We start from the raw sequence: 25,209 nt of genomic DNA on the forward strand, positions 1-25,209 counted from the left end.
TCTACATTCTTGGAGTCGGCAACATCGAAAGCAGACGCCCCACCCCCTGACTCAGCGGCGGACGGACTTCTCACCAAGGCCTTCTCCCCCTTTTCCGCTCCTCCTCAAGCCTCGGAAGCGAGCAGCGGGAGGAGAAGGGAACTAGCAGGTCCAGGCAGGAGGGCCTGAGGCTGGGAGGGGCCGTGGCGAGCCGGCCCCCTAGTAGGAAATGAGGTAGATAGAAGTAACACTTTAAAAGCTTGACTCCCTCTTCCTCCATGCATTCCCTGGTCTCTTTCGGTCGGTGGCTCAGCTCCTGCCCCTCCCGGACAGCCTCCCTTCCCTTTCCTAATCTGCAGCCAGCCGAGCCCGAGCCTGCCCCGGCCCAGGTGGGACCCAGAACTTCTGCTCCAGGATGTTGACGAAGTTGCTCTCGCTGCTACTGCTGCTGCTGCCTGGCTGCGCCTTTTGTGACCAGGAAGATGGTGAGTTAGGGACGGGGGCTCCTGCCTGGGGGGTGTTCTGGGGACTTGGTGTATTTGGGAACTTTGACAAGATTGTAGGACATCTAAGCCCGCCGCCGCCGCATGGATGTCTACGGCTGCTAGGATCTCTCTACCGTGCACGCTGGGTCCTGGGCATTGGTTTACGTTCCAAAGACAAGGCGAGGAAGTCCAGTTAACTCTCTGGAAAGGACGGGTGGGGGGGGGGCGGGGGGGAGCTGGTGGAAGAGTAGAGAGAGTGAGGATGCAGAGAGGAGGAGACCGGGGGAGCAGAGTGCCAATCTAGGGAGGACCAGGAGAGAGTTAGCTACGAGCTGAGCTGGAGAGAATGGGAAAACACTAGAACAGAGACAAGTTTTGCGGGGGAGGGGGTTATATGGGGAGGTAAGGAAGGAGGAGAAAAACTCGGGGTGTAGCTGGTGAGGTGGGACAGGGGAGGGAGAAGAGCCCAGAGCCAGAAGGATCTGGCTGCTGGAAAGCTCTTCAACAGAAAAGGGGAGTTAGGGCCAGACAGTACCATCGGCGGTCCCCCCCCCCTCCCCTATAGCTTCAGTCTCCCCCTCGGAGGAGCTACTAACTAGCAGTATTCAGAATGCTTGCTGTATTTAATACACACATTGACTCGTTTATCCACCGTGGTGAGCAATGTTATCACACTGGTCCGACGGTCGGTCGGTCTGGGAAACTGAACAGTTCAGGATCGCTGCTGAGGTTACTCACACCAGCATTTCCACTCTTGCAAACACAGAAAGCAGCTTCTGAAATGCATCACAGGGATGGGGGGCGGCGGGGGGGTGGGGCGATCTACAATGCTATACTTATCCAGCCATTCTCCGGGCACCAATACTGCCAAGGCCCCTTTCCGGCTTTTGAAGGCAGAGATGAACCAAGCCCAGTTTAACAGCCGGGAGGAGTCCCGTGTATTTGGGCACTAACACTAGGAATCCCATGAAATCTGTGCTGATGCAACACGCTCTGCCCAGCCCCAAGTGAAAAGGAGGTGAAGACAGGCAGCATCGGGAAAGTGCTCCAATGCCGTCTTGGAGCTGGGGCTTGAAACAGATAGAAAATGTGCCAGGCAGAACCAGGGCAGCAGAGCAACCCTGACGAGCCTGCACACAGTGGAGAAGTCAGCATGAAGACCTTCACGCCATTTGATAAAACTGAACATTGAGATTGCCCAGAAGATGCAGCGGGGGCCAGATAGTTTGCTGTGGATCCCAACCTGGGGTCAGACTCCGAGATCTGTCCTGTGGCCAGGTGTTCTCTGGGGAAGCAATGACTACAGACAGAGGCGGGTAACTGGCTTCAGCTACCAGTATTCCAATCCTGGCTTGCTTCACCATTAGCCTCAGATTCCCATACACATGGGGTTAATAATAGTAGCTACCATGTTAAGGCATGAGGAGGAAAGCATACATAAGTTAATAATGTGTATAAAATAGCACCCAGGGCATAACAAGCACTTAATGGATATTAGCTATTATTATTATTTGGGAGGGGTAGGGTGTGACACTGGAAAGCTTTAAGGGCTTTGGATCAGGTGGAGAGCCAGTACGAAGTGATGAAACTGAGCCCAGTGTGGTGGCACATGCAAGCCTTTAATCCCAGCACAGGGAGGCAGAGACGGGTGGATCCCTGTGTTGGAGGCCAGCCTGGTCTACAAAACAAGCCCCAGGACAGCCCCGGGCTACTCAGAGAAATCCTGTCTCAGAAAAACAAAACAAAAGGATGAAATTGAGAATGAGTCTCCCAGGTACCCCAGGCTAGATGACAATGGACCAGGAGAGAGGGGACTGGGCTGGAACTGGGATTTTATCATAGGCGGAAGTGTGACAGGCTGGACATGAAGGAGGAGGCACAGAGGGAGGCCTTTTCCAACTGCAGGCTTCAGTTCCTCATCTGTAAAGCGGAGATAATAATCCCCGTCCTCTCCTGGCAGGGTTATTGTGAGCATCAAATAGGAGGGCAGGTGGGAGAGCGCTTTATAGGACTGGGAAATTGGCAGCAGGCCTCTGGGTAAGGGGTCATTATCTCTGGCTGTCAGCCACCCCTTCCTTCCCTCTCTGGACTGTCCTGACGCTGTGCTGATTCTTCCCCCAGGCTCCCAAAGCCTGCATATGCTCCAGATCTCCTACTTCCAAGACCCCTATCAGGTGAGACATCACGGCAACGCCTCGCTGGGGAAACTCCTGACGCACACGCTGGAAGGCCGGGACAACAACGTCACCATCCTCCAGCTGCAACCCTGGCAGGATCCCGAGAGCTGGAAGCGCACAGAGAGTAACCTGAAGCACTACCTGTCCCAATTCAGCAGCCTGGTGCAGCTGATCTATCGGGAGCGAAAGAACAGCGTAGTCTGTGAGTGGGGATTCTGGATGGGGGCTGGTGGGAGCCCTGGAGGATGAGAGGGTCTGAGGGGGCTTGTGGCGGAGCTTGGGTGCTAAGGCTAAGGCTCTAGACAGCAGGATCTTTGCGAGTGGGAGGGGAGGGTGAGCGTGGTCTTTGGGGTGAGGCTTCTCTGAAGAGCCCTGACCCTTGGAGGTTGTTCTGTGGGGCTTGGAGAAGAGCAGAGATCCTAACTGTAAGAAACTTCTATCTGGTAGATAGATAGATAGATAGATAGATAGATAGATAGATAGATAGATAGATAGACAGATAGATAGATGATAGACAGGAGAGAGAGAGAGAGAGAGAGAGAGAGAGAGAGAGAGAGAGAGAGAGAGAGAGAGAGAGAGAGAGAGAGAGACACTATCAGGTTCTCCTCCGGCCGGTGTGACCTCTCAAAGCAGCCCTTCTTGGGAGACCCTGTCCCTGATCTTCTCTGACCCCCAAAGTTTCAGTGAAGACGCGGCCAACTCCTTTCCCTCATGGTCTGCTACACTTCCCTTCATACAGTCCGAAGCGTTTGATGGTCCCACCCACAGCTTCCTCACAGCCCCAACTCCTCTCAAAGACTCAGTGTCTTGTCTGGGAAGCCACCACTCCGAGCTTTCACATCGCTTCTCCGTCCCTCTCTCTCAGGGCCTCACCTTTTCCTCACAGCTCCTGGCTCCTCTTTAGACAGGCTCCAACAGTCAAGCCCAGCACTTGTCAGTCAGACTCTTCTCTTGTGTCCTCAAGCCCACAATCCTCTTTTCCTTCCATGTTCCCTTTGCCCCGGATGAACATCCCCCATGCTCGGCCTCTCCTCAAGCGAGCACAGAGCTGACCCTCCCCCTCTCCATAGTTCCTCTCACAGTCACTTGCTCCCTGGGCTGTGAGCTGCCTGCCCAGAGCGCCGAGAGCTCCGAAGCCCGTGTCTACTTCGACGTGGCCGTGAATGGGAGCTCCTTTGTAAGTTTCCAGCCAAAGGCTGCCCTGTGGGTGACCAGCTCCCAGGAGCCCTCCGAAGCAATCAGCTTCACCCTGAAGCAGCTTAATGCCTACAATCGGACTCGCTATGAAATGCAGGAATTTCTTCAGGGCACCTGTGTGCAGTACTTGGAGAACCATATCACCACACAAAACATGCAAGGTATGAGGAGGTTGTGGCCCTGCCTGTGTGTTGGGGTAGGGGGCGCCTTCCAGGCAAGTGGATGGACATGAGGGGTCCCTTGTGCAACAAAAGGAGGGGGCTGGAGACTGGGAGAGGGTACACACACATAGCTTAAGTCACTGGGCAACTGACTTCCTTTTGAAGTATAGATGCCTTGGGAATCCACCCCAACTTTGGACTCCTTGGGAGCATGCTCTTAAACTCACTCTCTGCCTCTTCTGCAGGGAGCCAAACAGGCCGCTCTTACACTTCGCTTGTCCTGGGCATCCTGGTGGGCAGTTTCATAATTGCTGGTGTGGCCGTAGGCATCTTCCTGTGCACAGGTGGACGGCGCTGCTAATTACCCTCCAGTCCCCTTGGAGAAAGGGCTGGACTGATCGGGGCTGGTAAGGGGAGGTCACAGCTCCTAGGAAGACAGACAGACTTCCCCAGCAGGCCACCGTAGCTCAGGAGGTCTAGAGCGACATTCCCCTTTACTCCTGCATCTGCCAACCAGGAGTCTGAGGAAGGGGTGTGAGGAGGGTATGTAGACACAGTAACTGATTTGTGAAGGACCTGAGGACGTGCAGGCTTTGTTTAACTGGTCTGAGAGGTGGTACTTGCTTATCTGTGGAAAACAGATGGTAGATAGACTTGGGGTATCTGGACCTCCCTGGAAAGGCAGATTCACTGGAGGCATCCCAAACATCTAACTAAATAAAATGAGTTGTCTGTAACCAAAATAAACAACATTTAATGTGTCCAGGTGTGTCCAACTTGGGAAGGGATACTGGTTTGACAAAACTGGAGAAATGTCACAATTGTAAGAACAAACAATATGGGAGAGTAAGTTAATAATTAAATATTAAATTTCTTATTTATGTAAAAGGTGTAATTATTTCCTCTACTTTATTAAAACTTCTGAAAAAAAAAAATGACCTCTACCCCTTGTTCTTTTTTAAAAAAAAAAAAGATTTATTTATTGATTATGTATACAGTATTCTGCCTACACACCAGAAGAGGGCACCAGATCAAATTACAGATGGTTGTGAGCCACCATGTGGTTGCTGGGAATTGAACTCAGGACCTCCGGAAGAGCTGCCAGTGCTCTTAACGTCTGGGCCATCTCTCCAGCCCCTCTACCCCTTGTTCTATTTCCTCATCTGTCAATCACTCAGTAACCAGTAGTGTGGCCTCTCTATAAAGCAGTCAAAGGTCACCGTAACCTGTCATCATCCACCTCCATAATGCATGCTTCATCTGGCTCTGTGGCTAAGAGCACTGACTCTCTTGTAGAGGACCTGTGTTCAGTTCCCAGCACCCACATGGTGGCTCACAGCCTTCTGTAATATAACTCACACATACCCAGAGAGACAATAGCCATATATATATTAAAGATAATTATTTTTGTTGTTGTTTTTCCAAGACAGGGTTTCTCTGTGTAGCCCTGGCTGTCCTGGAACTTACTCTGTAGACCAGGCTAGCCTCAAACTCACAGAGATCCATCTGCCTCTGCCTCCCAAGTGCTGGGATTAAAGGCGTGTGCCACCACCACTTGACTTTAAGAACATTTTAAAACCAGATTTCCGTTTTACATCTTGGAGTCAGGCATTTAACTTCTCCAGATCTTCCTTCCTTAATGGGATAATAAAACACACAAAAAGGATGCAACAAAACATCTACCTCAAGCAGACATTATGGGTATCAGGTAAAGTAACCCAAGTCAGAGAATACATGTATGGCTCATGAATCCAGCAACGGCTACTGCTCCAAACTCCATATTTGCACTGATTTTTTCCCAGAGGACCAGCTCCAATTTAAAATAAATGCTTTACAAAGGCTGGGCCTTGAACCTGTGATCCTCCTCAGGCTCAGCTCCCCAAGTTGTAGATTACAAGCATGCCTACTGCACCCAGTTTCCTTTGAACGTGATCTCTACCTTAATATATTAAGGATATTCAAAGTCAACATATGAGAAATCCTTTTTATTACCTTTTCTCCTCCCTTCTCTCTCCTGTTACTTAATATGTGTTAATAGGTAAAAGAAAAAAATACATAGTACCAGTGTAGAGACCTCAGTGGGAAGCTTTATTTACTTACTTTTCTTTATTCCCACCTAGAAAATACAAAATCTGTAGGATCCATTCTCTCCTTCCCACCCTTCCTTTCTCTGGGAAGCCCAGAGGTGTGCCACTGAGTTCAACCTCAGGGAGGGGCTTGCTGCTCATCTTCAGGGAGTACAGCCAGCAGGGGTCCTCAGCTACCTCGGTTCCCAGGTGACCACCACAAGAGCATGCCTGTCCTGTGACTGCCCTCCTCCAATGACTGGGCACAGCAGAGGCATCAACATCCAGCTGTGCCCAGCTACTCCAGAGTTCTTTCCAGTTTGGCTGGGCCTGTGTGGGATCTACAAAGCGGTTGAACTTCTTCCTCAACTCGATCCTGCTCACTCCTCCAGTAAACAATCCTGCATCTCCACCTCTCTTTCAGCATCTGCTTCCAGAAAACTCAACACCCAGGCATGTGTGCCCCTCCCCCGTCATATGTCCCGCCCCCACTCCCCCACCCCCTTGCTCTTCCCAAATTGAGAAATGTCCACAGTCTTTGACTAGACCATGCAATAGCTTCCTCCTAAGTGCTCCCTTGTCTGTAATTTTTTCTTTGTTCTAATTCATCTTATACACGGCAATAAAAAAAAGAAAAAGCATAGATTTGAAAGTCTGTGTCATTTCTGTTTTTGTTTTTTATTTCCTAGTCTTGAATAGGACACACACACACAGACAGACAGACAGACAGACAGATACACACATACACACACACACACACACACACACACAGACTCTGCCCAAGTGCTCACTACTGTCTAGCAGGCATTGCTGAGGATGGTCCTGACTCTGTGGCACCCTTAACCAGATCACTCTCGGTGGTTGTACCAGTCATCACTGGTTCTATTTTTCTGAGCTTGAGTCACTGTCATCATTATCAATTTATTTACTCACCCAATAAATGTCCATACACAGATTTGATGCTCTGTGCGTTGGAAGATACAAAACGATTAAGGCATGGTCCTTCTCAATGAAGAAAAGACACACGAATAAGCCCAACCTAAGGCGTATGTCCTAGGGGAACATGGATTAGACGAAGACACATACAAGTACAGACGCTGCTGTGATTTACAGTTCTGGCTGTTGTTTATACACTGTTCATAATGTTTATAGTTCTTTAATGTAGATTTGTCATTTAATACTCAGTGAGGTCTCCTAAGACACATAGTCTCAGGTGACAGGAGGGCTCAGTGGGTAAAGATGCTTGCCACGTCTGAGATCCATTTTGGAACCCACATAAGAGGAGGATGGAGAGAACCACCTACTCCACCAAGATGACCTGTGGCCTCCACGTGTGTGCCGTGGACACCCACACTCTCACACATACATTGTCCATACATGATAATAATAACCTTTTTAAAACTTCAAAAAGATGCATATTACTCTCCTTCAGAAACATGCTACCAACAATAAACAGAGTGCCAGAACAGGGTTTAAAGCCATGCCCTTGAGTCCTGACGTTTATGCTTTCTTTCATCTCCTAAAACCGAGGGAACCAGGGCAATTTCTAGAGGAGGGAAGGACTTGTGAATGAGTTCATATCCACAAGGTACACACAGAGAATTTAAAATAAATCCTTAGAAAGAAGAATGGCCAAAGGACTTTGCTTGGAGTAGACATCTGCACCTTTAACCCCGGCATTCAGGAGGTACTAGCAGGCTCTCTCTTAGTTCAAGTCCAGCCTGCTCTACACAGCAAGTCCCAGGCCAGCCACAGCTGCATAGTGACACCCTGTCTCAGGGAGGGAAAAGTGGAGCAAAGGATGTGAGCAGTCACTTCTCAAAAAAATGTACACACACCCACACCCCAGTGGCTAATAAGCTCATGAAAAAACACTTGGCATCATGAGTTTTTAAGGAAAGGCTAATCAAATCTATGTAATGTAACTTGCTACAGTTTTAAAGTAGATGTGTTGGTTAGAATGTGGAATGATTGGAGACCACGTACCTTCCTGGTAATAACTGAAAATATTACAGGCAACTTTAAAATTTTGTTTGGGGGCCAGGCAAGGGTGTGCACACTTTTGATCCCAGCAGAGGCAGGAGGATCCCTGTGAGTTTGAGGCCAGTCTGATCAACATAGTGAGATCTGGGACAGTCAGGACTACGTAGATAGTTCTTCAAAAATGTATATGACCGGGCTGCATAGTATGACCCTGTTTTAGAAAAAAAAAGTTAAATATATACTTATTATATGACTCAGCAACTTCACTCTTCATATCTATCCTAACGAATTGAAAAAATATGATTACATGAATAGTTATAAATAAATGTCATAGTACCATTGTTCATATTTGCTATAAGATAAAAACAATATAGACTATTGCTGCTTTATTTTGCTATAAGATGTGCCAAGAGTCATAGGTTGGAGATGTGAGTGTGTCTTGATTCATTTTCTGATGCTATAACAAAATCTCCGAGGCTGGGTAATTTACAAGGAAAAGAGGTTTACTTGGCTCACTTGGGGGTTGGAAGTCCCAAATCCAGTAGCCTCATCCATGTATGCATTCCCAGGTAAGGAAGGTCATTCTGACTGTGTCATGGCATGGTAGATGGCATTACTTGGCAGGAGTGTGTACCAAAGAGATCTTGCGGGGGCGGGGGAGAAGAAAGAGAGAGAGAGAGAGAGAGAGAGAGAGAGAGAGAGAGAGAGAGAGAGAGAGGAGAGAGAGATTGGAAAGGACTCTCTTTCATAACTACTGCTCTCACAGGAACTAACCCAGGCCTAATTCACTCCATGATACTGGCATGAATCCCTTCCCATTGACGTCATAGCCTGGTTACCTCCCTCCCACCACGGCCCCAACTTTTAAAGGTTCCGTTATTTTTGAATACCATGGAGGTAGAAACTAAGTTTTAACATGAGTATCAGCAAATAATTGCAAAAGGGCTCTCAGAACTTTTGTGTCCATATCCAGAAGCAGGAGGTAAAGGATCAGAAACCTGGATGAGTCACTTCGGCGGCTCAGGAAGAAGGCTTGGTCCCTCACTTCCTCGAGAAGGGTGACTGGAAGCCCAGCTGACTCTCCCAAGCAGCTCTCGTGGCGGTGTGGCCGTGGCACCGTCACTACTGCTCTGTGGGAAGGAGCCTGTGGTTTCTAAGACATAGGCCAGCTCTGAGAGGATTCTAGCTCCTCACTCCAGACGGCTGACCTTTGGGCAAAAATGTAAGTGTCCCTGATGTTCCTCCATCTTCAGAGAATGACCTCAGGATGTTTGCCTTAGGTCTGAGCCCTGGCAGCCAAACTCCTGGAAGCCCAGTTGGAGTTTACATGAGAAGTAAACAAATCTGGAACATCTTTAAACAAGTGACTCCCAAGAGCCCTCTAAAGGCCTTCTTCTGGGTGGCCTGGTCTGTGGTCCCTACTTCAAATGGAACAAGTGTCTTCGGTATGCATCCTGCCGCTAGCCTACTGTCTAGGCATCTGCATCCCATTCTTTTATTTCTTTATCATTTTTTTCAAAGACAGGTGTCTTAGGGTTTCTATTACTGTGAAGAGACACTATGACCACCCCAGCTCTTATCCAGGAAAAACATTTAGTTGGGGTGGCTTACATTTTCAGAGGTTTAGTCTATTATCATCATGGTGTGGCATGGTGGTGTGCAGGCAGACATGGTGCTGGAGAAGGAGCTGAGAGCCCATGTCTTGAATCACAGGCAAAAGGAAGTAGTTTGAGACACTGGATGTGGCTTGAACATATATGAGACCTCAAAGCCCGCCTCCACAGTGACGTACTTCCTCCAACAAAGCCACACCTCCCAATGGTGACACTTCCTATGAACTTATGGGGGCCAACTCCATTCAAACTGCCACAACAGGGTTTCTCTGTGTAGCTCTGACTGGCCTGTCACTTTCCCTGTAGATCAGGCTGGCCTCAAACTCAGAGATCCACTTGCCTCTGCCTCCTGAGTGCTGGGATTAAAGGTGTGCACCACACCCAGCATACAGCCCATGTTTCCAGTTTATTGCGCTATCAGCGGGGTCTATTTTATGCTAGGAATCCTGCTCACTGCTAGTGGTGAAGACAGAAAACAGGATCCCCGTGGAGGCACTCCTAGAAGGGCTCTAGAGGGACAAGTCCACAAAACAACAGCAAAGATGCAGAGTGATTTTAGCTACCTTCCCAGGAGAAGAATCCCAGGAAGCCACACAGGCCATAGACCTCATCTGGGCTCGAAGAAAAACAATTTCCCAGGGAAAGAAGGGGAAGCCATCACTCTGCTCTTGGGCTAAGATCTTTGTTCATCTCTGTCCAGTACAAGGAAAGAGTTCAGTACATGCTTGTTGGATGTATGGACAATGAGTAGATTCTGAACTGATGTGACAGTACCAAGGCAGAGAGAACAGGAGGGTTAGGGAGATGGCTCAGTGAGTAACGTACCTGCTGTGCAAGAGCAAGGGCCTGAGTTCGAATCCTCAGGATCCATGTATGCTAGGCACAATAGCATGCACCTGGAATTCCAGTGCCCCTACAGGGAGATGGGGAGTGTGGAGAAAGGAGAGTCTTCAGAAACTTGTGGGCCAGCTAGTCTGATGTGTAGCCAGGTTTCTCTGGTCCCGCCCAGCCTGTATGGTCCTGCAGCCATTTATAAAATAATCACTCACAGGCTTATATTAATTACCAATTGCATGGCCTATGGCAGGCTTCTCACTAGCTAGCTCTTAACACTTAACTCATTTCTATTCATCTATAAGTTGCCACGTGGCCATGGCATTACCGGTCTGCTGGCATTTTGCTTCTCCTTAGGTGGTGGCTGGTGTCTCTCCCTCTTCTCCTTTCTTCTCTCAGTATCTCTGCTTAGATTTCCTGCCTGCCTCTAAGCTGACTTGCCATAGGCCAATACAGCTTTATTTATCAACCAATCAGAGCAACACATATTCACAGAGTACAGAAAGACATCCCACAGCACTGGTGTACACAGCAGCAAAAATAACAACAATAATAATAATAACAAAACAAACAAACAAACAAAAAAAACAGGCAGTGTCTCACGCATGATGAAAGACAAGAACCAACACCAGGGATAGTCTCGGACCTCCACTCTAGCACCATGGCTCATGCACACCAGTATTCACAGACATACACACATCATACACATAGGAGGAGGGAGGGGAGGAGGGAGGAGAGGTGAGAGGAGAGGAGGGGAGAAGGGGAGGAAGCAGGGGAGAAGGGAGAGGAGGGGAGAAGGGAGGAAGCAGGGAGAAGGGAGAGGAGGGGAGAAGGGGAGGAAGCAGGGGAGAGGGGAGAGGAGGGGAGAAGGGGAGGAAGCAGGGGAGAAGGGAGAGGAGGGGAGAAGGGGAGGAAGCAGGGGAGAAGGGAGAGGAGGGGAGAAGGGGGAGGAGGAGGGGAGGAGGGGAGAAGGGAGAGGAGGGGAGAAGGGGGGAGGGGGAGGGGGAGGAGGAGGACAGTTCCCCCTGAGGTGGCAATGTCTAGTAGGCTGCAGTGACTACAGACTGTGGTACCGAGTGGAGTGGGAAGTAAAATGAGATTCAGAACGCTATGGGGTCACACTAAATTCCACAGGTGACAGTCAATGACTTCCTCCTCTAGGCAAGAATATCTTCATTCATCTTTGCAGCCATCATACCTGGGACAGTGCCAGAGATTTAGAAGTTAGACAATAAACCCTGGATGAGCAAATGAACTGAAAACTTTTGAGAAAATGTTATTCCTCACAGCCAATATTATTTCTCACTATTTCATTTGAGACAGCATCTTACTATGTATCCCTGGCTGTCTTCAAAATCGCTATGTAGCTCAAGCTGGCCTGAACTCATAGAGATCCACCTGCCTTTGCCTCCTGAGTACTGAGATTGAAGGCATGTGCCACCATACCTGGTTAAATCCTCACTTGTATATATAATTTTATAGTCACAGAAATACTTTTCTTTCAGTATCTCATTTAACATTTTATTGATATAGCCCACAAGTTTGTGAGGACTGAAGGACCGGTCTTGTCTTTATTTCCTGAAGTTACTGTTACTCTTGGCTCCCAGCAGGTGTTAGTGTCCTTATATTCAGTGTCAAGTAATCAAAACTTCACTTCCTTTAGTCTCTCCTAGCGTGTCCGACACACTGTTGAGTCTACGTGCTGATGCCAGGCCTCCCAGGAACAGCTTCACTTTTCTCTACCTTCGTGGACACAGGATTTCTACATGTCTCCAAACAGATGAAATTTGCAGATGTGGGGGCATTTTACTTCCTGGGAAACCCGAGAAGAGGGTCCTCACATTCCATGTAGCACAGATTCTTTTCAAATTTGTAGAACGCTTCTGGTTTTGTTGCTGTTGCTTTGTTTGACAAGGTCTCACTTTGTAACGTTGGCTAGCCTAGAACTTGATGTGTAGACCAGGCTGGACTCAAGCTTGAACTCACAGAAATCCACCTGTTTCTGCCTCCTGAGTGCCGGGACACTTCTGCTCTTCTCTACAATTCTCTTCTCCACAGCTGTCGACTTTTATTTTTCCTTTCACAACTTTGCAACTCTTTCCCAGAAACACAAAACCCTTTATTTCCTCATCTCTCATTTTTTCAATATGGATGTTCCTCTCTGCAAAGCAAAAGTTCTACTTTTTTTTTGTTTGTTTCTTAATTTCCTTAAATCTGCCTCTTGGTGTCTTATTTTGTGCACTTCAGGGGAGTCAGTTTGGGGCTTTCACACGGCCGGTAGCGCTCCAGAGAAGGGGTGGTGGGGGTGGGGCAAAGAGAATTCAAAGTTCATTTAATGTCACTTTCTTCAGAGCAATTCAGTAATGGAACTGACTGCTTCACATGATTAAGCGGAGGCAAACACTTCACGCTCTGACCTCTGGAAACGCATCTCCACGTATTTCTACAGACAGTCATCCAGTTTCCAAATCTGCTGCAGGCTAAGATCCTTCCACGCTTTCAAGGGCTCTTGACTGCAGTAGTGCTTTAGTAACCTTCAAAAGTCATCACCTTATCATTTAAAAACTAGGTATGGAAGACGGCTGTGGTGGTATGCACCTTTAATCCCAGCACTCACTCAGAAGGCCAAGGCTCAAAGATCTCTGTGAGACAGCTTGGTCTACATAGCAAGTTCCAGGCCAGCAGGGCTATACAATGAGACCCTGTCTCAAAAAAGAAAGAAAAAGAAATATCCTTTTCATTTCAAGCATGTGATATTTTACTTGGTATCTTTTGTTTCTGAAAAAAAGATAAGCATGTCTTTTTAAAAGGTATTTTTTTTCTATTAATAATCAATACTTTTTTGAGGCAGTGTTTCTCTGTGTAGCTCTGGCTGTCCTGGAACTTGATCTGTAGACCAGGCTGGCCTCGAACTCACAGAGATCCACCTGCCTCTGCCTCCTAGGTGCTGGGATTAAAGGTGTGCACCACCACTGCCCATTCAATACTTTTTTTTTTTTAAAGAACAAAAATGAAAAAAAAATCAAGGAGGAAATTTAAAAATTCCTAGAATCAAGCGAAAAAGAAAGAACAACCTAGCAGAACTTTTGGGGAGCAGCTAAGACAGTTCTACGAGGAACACCCGACACTGAGTGGGTGCTCACAGCCGACACCTGAAGAAATCACAAGTAAATTATACAGTGATCCTGAAGATCTCCAAAAAATGAGAACAAGTCAAACCCAAGAGCAATAGATAGCAAGAAATAGTAAAGATTAGGATGAAATTTAGTAAACATGAGAATAAAAGAACAATCATAGAATTAATTGAGCAAAGAAAATGAAATCAGGACATTTGCAAGAAAATAAAAATGTAAATCATTATGTAAGGTGAAATAAACCAGATTCAAAAATACAAACACTTCTTGGTTCTCCAATACGCAGAACCTAGATTTAAGTGTGTGTGTGTGTGTGTGTGTGTGAGAGAGAGAGAGAGAGAGAGAGAGAGAGAGAGAGAGAGAGAGAGAGAGAGAGAGAGAGAGAACTAAAAAGGGGACCACGAGAGAATGGGGGAGGCTGAGAGATGGCTCAGTGGTTAAGAGCATTTGTCCTCACAGAGTCTGGGTTGGTTCCCAGCACACACACTGTGGCTGACAACTGTCTAGAACTCCAGTTCCAGAGGACCAGACGCCCTCTTCTGGCCTCCACTGGCACTGCACACACAGTACACAGATGTGCATGCAGACAAAACACCGGTGCACATAAAATAAAGATAAATAAATGTTTTAGAAGAAGGGAGGCGACATGAGAGGGTGATGATGCATGTGGCTTGGAAGCGGAAGGAGGGGACAATTGGAGGGAGGAAGGAGACCAGCTAGAGTGACAAGGGAAGGCAGCAGGGAAGAGGAACAAACCAGAACAGAGTTCAATGACACACAGAGTACGGGAAACGCATACTTGGTGTGCCAACTTCAAAAGTTGTTTTTTTAAAAAGGGCCAAAGCCTCCATTATGTCAAGTGAAAGAAGCCAAGTCCCCAAGTGCCACACTGCGTCATTCCATGACCCGCTGGGGAAGGTAGAGCTGGGAAGGCCAGGGTGTGGCCCAGGCATAAGGGGACGGGAAGCGTGGGCTTAGAGGCTAGGGATGTTTTTAGAGAGTCATCTTTTCTACGTTTTTCCTGTGGTGGTTACACGGTCCTAATCCTTTTTGTCAGTATTGCAGTGCTTTCACCAGAGACTTCCACTTGATATAAATTAACAAGCTGTCCCCCTGTATCACAAGGAAGCAGCCTCTCCGGGGCTGCAGGCGGAGAATTATTTTTTAGTGTAATTTTAGGACTGCCTTCATCGCTGTTAGCTAGTTCTTTCCCCACCTCCCACAGGACCTGAACTCTCATCCGCTGGCATTCTTTCCGTCTGCTCTGGCTACCCCTTCTCTCTGGGAACGGTCCAGCTTCTGCTTCATTGGGGAATGATAAGAAAACATACTTTGCCAATAGTCCTTCCCTCAGGATGTCAGGCAAACTGGGAATCACGGGGTGGTGGTGAGCCGGCCTCTGAGGGACCAGGACCCAGCACAGGGGAAGTGTGATGGGAGAAAAGGAAAAGGCCACCGACAGAGTAGCACAGGACAGGAAAGGGGGCCGGAGGCTGTGGCAGAAGTGGGCGCTGTTCGGCAGGGAGCGACTTGTGACAAGAACACACTGGGTTGACCTCACAGCTTGGCCTCGGCGCTGCTCTGGGCGTAGGCCAGTCTCCTTCTGAGCATTAATTTTTCCACTCTTGCTAATCTGTCCAGTCTCTGCTCACACCAGGCTCACAGTCATATAGCCCACATCCTCTCCTAACTGACACTGTCTCCTGCTCATGCAGCCCGGCATCCACTTTATAGCGGTGTATCTAGTTGGATCCAAGGGAATGAGAATTATCCCTCTTCTCCAGAGGAGTAAAGAAGCCCAGGAAGGTTACATGATTTGTCTAAAGTCACCCGATTGAAGACTCCGGCCTGGACACCTTCCATTGCTTATGCTCTGCTGTCCCCTACTGGAATTATTGCATAGACATCAAATTACAAACAACACAGTTCTGCAGCGGGCTTTTATTTATTCGTGTAACAAGTATTCATTGATAACTACTGTGTGCTAGAAACAGTTCAGAAATGGTCTGCACCCGTGGGAAAGATGGGATCATGCAAATGATTCATTAGTGACTGTTAGATGAGCTCTGTGAAGTACAAGGTGTAGGGCATAGAACAGGGTGTGTAGCCTCGTAAAGAAGTCCAGGGAATCTTGCATGAAGTCGACTCCATAGAATAAATTATTGGCTGGCAAGAGGGGAGGGGAGGCTAAGGAGTTGTCCAGCATGCTGCACAGAGCTCAGGGATGAACAGGGAAGATGGAACATGGTCACTAAGCTGAGAGTGCTTGGAAGGAGATGAGATTTTTGAACGACAAGAACAGGAGCTTGGCTTTGTTGCAATTTGGAGATTCCATGAGAAAGGAAAGCATAGCAGTGGAGAGTGAGCGGCTGGACTGAGTAGATAGATCAATGCTGTAGATCGAGATCCACACTAGAACCAGCAGGAGCAGAACCCGGGGGCTGTTGGGTGTGCAGAGAGAGAGAGCAGATGGATGGACACACAGAACGGGAAGGGGGCTTCTAAGCACTCTGAGAAACCTCTGCACTTACATGGAAGAGAAGGAAAGCCAGAGAGAGGGAGGGCCCAGAGAACTAAGGAGGAACACGTGACAAACCACTTCATAAAGCAGTGTGGGGCAGGCAAGCTGGCTCAGCAGCTGAAGGTGCTTGCTGCCAAACCAGAGGACCTGAGTTCAACGCACAGGGCGGAAGGAGAGAACTGACTTCCACAAAGTGTCTTCTGACCTCCACATTCATGCTATTACATTCACATGCATAATTAAAAATCATTAAACTTCTGAAGTGTAGAAGAGACAACTTGGGCGACAAAGTTCAAGGACAGCTTACCAAAGCAAGTCACAATGCAGTTCTTTCTTCACGGGCACAAAATCTGCCATGTGGAGAAAGATGATGGCTTTGGAGTGTTGCTCAAGGGCCTGGGCCAGCACCAGGAGCGTGTGGGCTCTGCATTCACATGTGCGGTCCCCCCCCCCCCCCCGCACGCATACGCTGGTTAAATGCTCTGCTTTGACCGTCCTGAAATTCTTCACATTTGAACTCATTTGGTAGCCAACAATGACCACCCTCCTGATCCTCCTGCCTCCCCCCTCCAAATGCTGGGATTACATTCCACTAGTATGTTTTAACAAGAGGCTCTGAGTTCTCATTTGCAGTGGGCCTGGTACATTACAAGGCCCTGAAAGGAGGCAAATGCCAGGCAGAGACTCAGGCACGATGGCACTTGCCATTATCGAATGGAGGATTGCAACTTTGAGATTCTGTCTCAAGAAATAAAAACAAAAACAAAGCTGGGTGGTGGTGGCACACACCTTTAATCCCAGTACTCAGGATGCAGAGTCAGGCAGATCTTTGTGAGTTCAAGGACAGCCTGGGCTACAAAGTGAGGTCCAGGAAAGGTTCTAAAGCTACACAGAGAAACCCTGTCTCGAAAAAAAAAACAAAAAAACAAACAAACAAAAAAAAAACATGTTCTATTTGTACTTTTTTTAATTAATTGAGAATATATGTCTAGTGAGATAGTCAAAAACTAGCTAATTGAGACCTTATTTCAAAAAGAAGGAAGAAGGGAGGAAGGGAGAGACTGGGAGGGAGGGAGGGAGGAATTCACAAACTAAAGACACACAAGAGTGGACAGGAGAGATGGAGAAATGGCTGTAGCTAGAGTTTTCCTGCCTTGCCCACAGTCAGGACAAATCTCTCTCACCCGCCAGCCCCACAGCTGCTCAGACCCAACCAAGTAAACACAGAGACTTTTATTGCTTACAAACTGTATGGCCGTGGCAGGCTTCTTGCTAACTGTTCTTCTTTTTTTTTTTTTTTTCAAAGATTTATTTATTTATTATGTATACAGTGTTCTGTCTGCACGTATCCCTGCAGGCCAGAAGAGGGCACCAGATCTCATTACAGATGGTTGTGAGCCACCATGTGGTTGCTGGGAATTGAACTCAGGACCTTTGGAAGAACATCCAGTGCTCTTAACCTCTGAGCCATCTCTCCAGCCCGTTAACTGTTCTTATAGCTTAAATTAATCCATTTCTATAAATCTATACCTTGCCACGTGGCTCGTGGCTTACCGGAATCTTCACATGCTGCTTGTTATGGTGGCGGCTGGCAGTGACTCCTTCCGCCTTCCTGTTCTTTCTTTTCTCCTCTCTGTTAGTCCCGCCTATACGTCCTGCCTAGCCACTGGCCAGTGTTTTATTTATTGACCAATCAGAGTAATTTGACATACAGACCATCCCACAGCAGATGGCTCAGTGGTTAAGAGCACTGGCAGCTCTTCCAGAGGTCCTGAGTTTGAGTCCCAGTACCCACATGGTGGCTAACAGCCACCTTTAACTCTACTTCTAGGTGATTTGATGCCCTCTTCTGGCCCCCTCAAGCACTGCACACATGTGGCGCACATATATAAAATGAAGGCACATAAAATAAAAATAAACCCATCTTTTTGTTAAGTTGACAGTGAAAGTTGTCCCTCTCACCCTGCACTCTAGCTGTATAGCTCCCTGGCAGGAAGCCATGACACTCATCAGTTCCAGGAGTACCTTCCCACGGTTTATACGTGAACAAGGGCAGACACTACTGCATCTTCCTGCTGGTGCACACTGCAGTGTGCTGAACCTCGGATTCTGCACTGTGATTTTCCTCCACTCAGTATTACACTTCGGGAGCCATAAGTAGCCATTGAGGCCAATACTGCCTGCACCCAGGAGGCTGAGGCAGGAGAATAAAGCATTCAAGTCCATCCTGGGCTGCTGTTAGAGTTTGCTTTTTATTCCTGATAGAGCACCATGACTTTAAGAAACTTGGAGAGGAAAGAGTTTATTTGGCTTGCGATTCTGATTACAGTCAATCATGCAGGGGTCAGGGCAGGGACTCCAGTCAAGAACTTGGAGGCAGACACTGAAGCCCAGGCCGTGGAGAAGTGCTGTGGACTGGCTCGCTCCTCATGGCTGGCTCAGTCTGCTTTACTGTACTGCCCAGGACCACCAGCCCAGCGATGGTACTGCCCCCAGTGCACTGGCCCTCCCTCATCAATCATTAATCAAGAAAACGCCCTACAGACTTACCCACAGGCCAGTCTGATGGAGATATTTTCTCCCATCCAGGTATTATCCAGACCCTGCCCTGCTTAGCTTCTAAGATCACACAACCGTTCAGGGTGTTACCACTGTAGACTAGAGACGTTTTCTCAACTTAGGTTTCCATTTCCCAGAGGACTCCAGCTTGGGTCCATTTGACAAAAACCAACCAATAAGCTGCATCGTAAGACCTTGTTTACAAAATACTAATGCTACATTTTTGGAAATAATTTCCTAGTTAACAAAGTACTTCCTCTTTTTAAAATGGGCCCATAGCGTCCATTGTGTGTGCTCGGCCTTGCTGATGGTTTTCAGGGAAATCCATCAGCAGGAATGATCTCCAAACCAGAAAGTGGGGGCTCTTCTGGACCCGGGACAGTTAACCCTTTCCTTCCCCCATGCCTTTGCCCTCCATGGTTTGTTGATTAAAAGTTCAGTCTTTCATTGTTCAGAACTTTTAGACACATCATCATGACTGGTGTGTGTTACATGGAAATTAGTTTTTAAAATATTATCAGTTTGTACATCCTCATCTCAAAGGCAACCTCCTTTTGGTAAGTTTCCTTGACCTCCTGGATTTCCGCAGCCAGAATGACCTCAGAGGCCTCAGAGGTTCTGGGGGACAATGTCCTGAGCTGTGATTATTTGTCCCATCTTGTGTGTGCCTATTCTCAGCCATTTCATCTTAAGACTGTCTCGCTTGCCCTGCTTCCTTTCAATGAGCAGCAGTGCGCCTACCGTAGGGGTCACAGCCTGTACCCCATCAAGCCAGATTTGGCTACCCATTCTCAATAAGCCAATTTTAAAAGGCCAAGTTAACAGTGGAAAGCAGAAAAAAAGGAGCAGTGTTCAATATGGCCGCCTTGGGAAGACTTGAGGGTACAGGGTCTCTATGTCCCTCTTCTCACAGTGGCCACATGAAATCCTCTCAATTCCCTGCCCCCCTCCCCACTATTAATGGCTTATTGAGGACAGGTGGCCAGGTCTGTCTTGCTGGGGCACAGGCTGTGACCCTAAGCCTGGTAACACCTGTTTAAGACTGTTGCTAGACTTTTGGAAGTACTAATGAACCGGCAAAGGAACAGGATTAAGGGCATGTGCTTTGGCGTCAGACCCTTGGCTTCTGCTGTTGTTTGTTTTCTAGACGTGATTAGTTAGTCAATTCTGTCTTGCCCCCTCCTTAGAATCCAACACACAGCAGAGTTGTAAGGGTTGGGCGATACAACACAGATCAATCACCTCCACCTAACACGCCGGGCCCTCTTCTGTTGCAGCTGCTGCGACAGGAATTCAAAGGGAGGATGAGGAAGGGGAAGGAGGCTTCCTGAGCTGGACCAGCATCTGACTCGCCTTCTTTTGTTCCCTTTCAGATTTCCAGTAAAAAAGTTCACTTTTGTGGCTGGAGAGATGGCTCAGCAGTTACGAACACTGGCTGCTCTTGTAGAGGATCCAGGTTCGGTTCTCAGCACCTACATCACAACCATCTGCCACTCCAGTTCCAGAGACGCTAATGACCTCTTCTGGCCTCCATGGGCATTAGGTAGGTACATGGTGCATATACATACGTGTAGGCAAAACACTCATACATATAAAATAAAGTCAATAAACCTTTTACAATAAAATACCCTGATTATTTCTCTCGCCACTTCCCCTCCTCCCTCCCTCCTCCCTCCCTCCTCCCTCCTCCATCCCTCCCCCCTCTCTGTCTCATTTTGGCTGCCCCTTCCTAGTATCTTTAGCTGGTTCCTCTCCATTTTCTTAATTTCTAATAACAGTTGTCTTAAGACTCATTCACTATAACTTTTCCTCTCTCTGAATGTACTTAATCCCTAAGACATTTCTTCTGTCCTCTTGGCTAAAAACATTTTTTATTTTGAGACTCTCCAAGTCCATACTCCACTCGACTTCTCTCCTGAACTGATACCTGTACAGAAGGAGGCCGTGCACCACATCCACTTGAGTATTTAATGGCTGTCTCCCTCTTCACACGCCCCAGATGGGGCTCTTGATATTGTGACTCAAGCTGTTCAAGGAATCCTCTTTGTGTCAGATAATGGCGGCTGTTTGGCTGCCTGGGTCAGTTCTCCGTACTGAGACTCTTCTCTCATCCTTCATAGCCAAAGCTTTGTCAACTCCACGCTCAACATCCTTAGAGAACCCGGTCACATCTCACTGCTTCCACAACGGTCCTGACCCACGGCCTCGTCATCTTGTGCCTGGATTACTGCGGTAGCCAGCTCGCTGGCCTTTCTGCTTCCGGCCTTCCCAGCTGTTCTCTGTCCAGTAAAACCAGTGGTTCTGTTAAGACCTAAGCCATGCCAGGTGGTGGTGGCGGCGGCGGCGGCGGCGGCGGCGGCGGCGGCGGCGGCGGCGCACGCCTTTAATCTCAGCACTTGGGAGGCAGAGGCAGGTGGATCTCTGTGAGTTCGAGGCCAGCCTGGTCTACAGAGCAAGATCCAGGAAAGGCACAAAGCTACACAGAGAAACCCTGTCTCGAAAAACAAACAAACAAACAAACAAACAAAGACCTAAGCCATGAGCTGTCTCTTCGATTTTCAGAAACTTCCAGGAGAGCAATCCTCCTAGGATCCCCACCCTCCCACCTCAACCACTCTGGCCTCCACATTGTCCCTTAAACTTACCCGACAGTAAGTTTCTTCTCACTTAGAACATGTCCACTCACCGTCCCTTCTGCCAGGGTCACTTCTCCATGCTTCATCCCTTTGTTCTTTCAAAACTTCACACACACACACACACACACACACACACACACACACACGTGCACACACATACACACACACACACACACACACACGTGCACACACAAAACCTCCATTATCTTCTTACAGAGGTCCTCTCCAGTCACCCTATCCATAATTCCACAAAAGGCACAACACACACACACACACACACCCCTCAAATTTCAGGTCCTAACCCCCTGTTTTTCTCAACAGTTACTACTCTATCAATACTTACTTTAATGATATCGCTTATTATTGTCACCCCTATTTTAGCATAAGTTCTATGAAAACTGAAGTGTAGAAGTAACCGACCGTCTTATTAAATAAGAAACACAGAACCAAAGCAAAGAAGAAAGCCAAGAGATCAGAGCTAAGAGCCTTACCCTGCAGCTAGCCTCTTCAGCCAAGAGAGACCTACTCCCTGTGTGTTTGTCTTTATATAGACTTTCTGTTCTGCCTTCTCATTGGTTGTAAACCCAATCACATGACCCCCTCGTCACTGCCTGTCAGTGCAGACCTCCAGGTCTTCTATGGTTGGTATTGAGATTAAAGGCGTGTGTCTCCAATGCTGGCTGTATCCTTGACCACACAGAGATCTACCTAGCTCTGCCTACCAAGTGCTGGGATTATAAAGGTTTTTTTTTTTTTTTTTTTTTTGGTCTGGTTTTCATTTTTAGGGGCGGGCATGCATGTGTCACAATATGTGTGTAAAGGTCAGAGGACAACTTACAGGACTCAGTTCTCTCCTTTCATCAGGTAGGTCCCGGGAATCAAACTCAGGCTTGCCAGGCTTGGCAGCATGAACTTTTGCCCACTGAGCCATCTTGTTGCCCCCAAAGCAGAGTTTTGTCTGATTTGTTTACTGCTGTATTATAAAAGCATTCAATGCAAAGTTGGCATTTAATAAATATTCATTGAACTAAAAAAATATTTTTTAACTTATGTCTCTCCTCTATTTAGAACTCCATGGCAATTCCCAAAACAGAGTTCTTAAATCCTTTGTTCTCAAGAACCCTTTATAATCTCAAAAGGCATTGAAGACCCTAACAAGTTTTTGTTATATAGATGTTATGTGTGTGTGTGTGTGTGTGTGTGTGTGTGTGTGTGTGTGTGTAATTCTCTCAGGAATTAAAACTGAGGCATTTAAAAATGAACATATCGATCCATTAAGATGATAATATGGGGCTCTGGACTAGCTCAGCAGTAGAGCACTTACCCAGCCCGTGAAGCCCTGGACCTAGTCTCTAGCACCACAAAAATCACTATATAAATAAGCAATCAAATAACCACAAGTCTGTAAACACAAAGAAACTCTATAATAACTTCCTAAATAAAACACAGTGAGAAGATTGGCATTATTTACATTTTGAAGAATCTGTTAGAAAATCTGGCTTGAAAGGAGTTAACTGTATTTCCATGCCTGCTCCCATATTGAGTCTATGATGATAAAAGCTTCTAGAAAAGTACACAGCACTCTCATGAGAGGGTGAGAATCCAAAGTTACATTCATATATAACTGTGCTTTGCACCTCCACTTCCTTCCTACTCTACACAATGAGTTCCTTCTGGTCACTCACAGCCAGGCTCACCTCCTGCCACCTCTAGACAATTCATTTCCTCCCTCTCCTCCCATAATACATTGTTCTCTTCTCTCTCAAGACATGTATTGTGCTAACCTCTTGTTATCTATATTAGAGTCTGTATCCTCAGTGAACTTTCTTCCTCCAGACAGCTACATACCCAAATAATCTTTATTTTCCAGCCCATCTTGCAGTGTCTGGGAGTCAAACACTATGTAATAAATTCATGTGGAATGAAGAAATAAGAGGGGAAGAGGGAGAAGAGGGGTCTTATCCCCTCTAGTAACAGAAAACAGTATTTTTGCATTAGATTAAAGATTTCATAGTAAATATGATAGGATCAAGTACAGTACAGATAGGTGTACACATACAAAAATCTCATAATAAAATCATATTTTGTACAATAAGTACATACTAAGTTTTTTTAGGGTTAAGTTGGGCGTGGTGGCACATGTCTTTAATCTCAACACTTGGGAGGCAGAGGCAGGCAGATCTCTGTGAGTTCAAGACCAGCTTGGGCTACACAGCGAGTTCCAGTTCCAGGTCAGCCAGATATACATAGAGAGACTCAGTGTTTAAAAAAAAATGGATCAGTCCAGGGATACGGCCCAGTTAGCAGAGCACTTGCCTAACAAGCACAGAGCCCTGGGTTTGATCCTTAGCACTGCACCAACCTGCTGTGGTAGTGCACACCTGCCATCCTAGTGCTCGGAGGAAATCAAGATCATCCTAACTACGTGGTGAAAATGAGGCCAGTGTGACCCTGACTCGAAGAAAAAAATGAACAATTTCTGAGTTTTCCCTAGCACTTAGTCAGCTGACTGTATTGTTCATAAAGCAAATCTGAACCATCATGTGGTCCTTCATACATAAGGACAGGTGACAGGCAGGGTGGAGGGTGACAGACAACACCAGTCTCGTGTCACAAAGAAGGGACACAGGGCTCAGGAGACAAGTGACCCATCTTAAGGCACACTGAAATCAGCAACCCTGCCGGCCGGGGCTTGAATCCAGGTGTCAGACCTGAAACGAAGTACCTTTTCTGTTATCCCACACCTGTGATGGTTGTGAGAGGCAGAGACATCAAGCATTCCAATGGACACACGAGAGATTATTCTGAAGCCGTCCAAGCCACCTTAGGCTCCAGTACAGACTTCACCATAGTTCTACCTTCCTCTCACTAACCAGACCATCTTAGGAATTCATTATATGCATTAATCTGCTCTCCCCCACCCCCCAACTTAAGACTTATTCTATTTTAAATCATTTGTCTGTTCCTGTGTGTATGTGCACAAGAGTACAGGCGCCCACAGAAGCCAAAGGCTCCCCCTGGGGCTGAAAACACAGGCAGTTGTGAGCCACCCAACATGAATGCTGGAAACCAAACCCTGGTCCCCTGTAAGAACGGCACAGGGGCTTTTAGCTGCTGAGCCATCTCTCCAGCCTGCGTCCATTTATCATTTGCCCACGGCCCTCCACACCCTCCACCCCTCCATCAAGGTAGAACCTGCAGTTTGGGATCCATCAGAAGCAGTTCATGGGCATCTGGCCTTAAGCAAAGAAGTCCGCCCCTTTCCTTCCCCGAGTGTTTTATTTCCTCCTGGAACACACCCCTCCCAAACCTCCCCAATAAGAGCAATTCATTATCTCCCTTCAGTGTTTCCGCAATGCTTGGGTTCCGTCTCTGCCATAACTTACATAACCTTGTTTTTCCTCTATCTCCTCCCTAGATTGTAAGTTGCTCGGTGCTATTCGCCAGTCTTCACCCTCCTTGCACTCCTGAGACTGCCAACTCCTCCTCTCTCTCTCTTGGAAACCCTCCTCCCTTTCCCATGACTCGTGGAGATCCTGATGTTTAGCTCTTCGGGAGGGTGGGGGTGTGTAGGGTATATGTGTGCGGGGGAGGCTGCACTTGCTCATACGGGCACGCTGACTGTCAGAACTTGACATCAAGATGTCTCCCTCAATCACGTCTCCGTTTTATTTATTTATTTGGAAACAGAGTCCCTCACCAGCGCTCACTATTTTAGCTAGACTGGCTGGCCGATGGGGCCCCGAGATCTACCCTTTTTCTCTGCCCCCATAGTCCCGGTGCTGAGGTTACAGACACACAACCGACTTTTTGCACAGGAGCGATGGATTCGAACTCAGGTCTCACGCTTGCATGGCAAACGCT

General features: G+C 47.5%; 1 protein-coding gene across 1 annotated transcript; it reads left to right on the forward strand.

The window, feature by feature from the left end:
• The first annotated feature begins 233 nt into the window (after positions 1-233).
• Procr (protein C receptor) lies at positions 234-4,887 on the forward strand. Its single transcript, XM_028889003.2, has 4 exons — positions 234-464; positions 2,586-2,843; positions 3,712-3,999; positions 4,245-4,887. Exons 1-4 carry the CDS (start codon positions 395-397, stop codon positions 4,358-4,360), a joined length of 732 nt encoding a protein of 243 aa, XP_028744836.1. The 5' UTR covers positions 234-394; the 3' UTR covers positions 4,361-4,887.
• The last annotated feature ends 20,322 nt before the right edge of the window (positions 4,888-25,209 follow it).

This window comes from Peromyscus leucopus, chromosome 4, assembly GCF_004664715.2.
Source record: "Peromyscus leucopus breed LL Stock chromosome 4, UCI_PerLeu_2.1, whole genome shotgun sequence".
In the NCBI taxonomy this organism is placed as follows: domain Eukaryota; kingdom Metazoa; phylum Chordata; class Mammalia; order Rodentia; family Cricetidae; genus Peromyscus; species Peromyscus leucopus.

Excerpts from the sequence above, each read along its gene's own strand:
- Procr (XM_028889003.2), top strand. The coding sequence starts at position 395 with ATGTTGACGAAGTTGCTCTCGCTGCTACTGCTGCTGCTGCCTGGCTGC. Across the intron at positions 465-2,585 it reads CTTTTGTGACCAGGAAGATG|GCTCCCAAAGCCTGCATATG; the intron begins GTGAGTTAGGGA and ends TTCTTCCCCCAG. Across the intron at positions 2,844-3,711 it reads GCGAAAGAACAGCGTAGTCT|TTCCTCTCACAGTCACTTGC; the intron begins GTGAGTGGGGAT and ends CCCTCTCCATAG.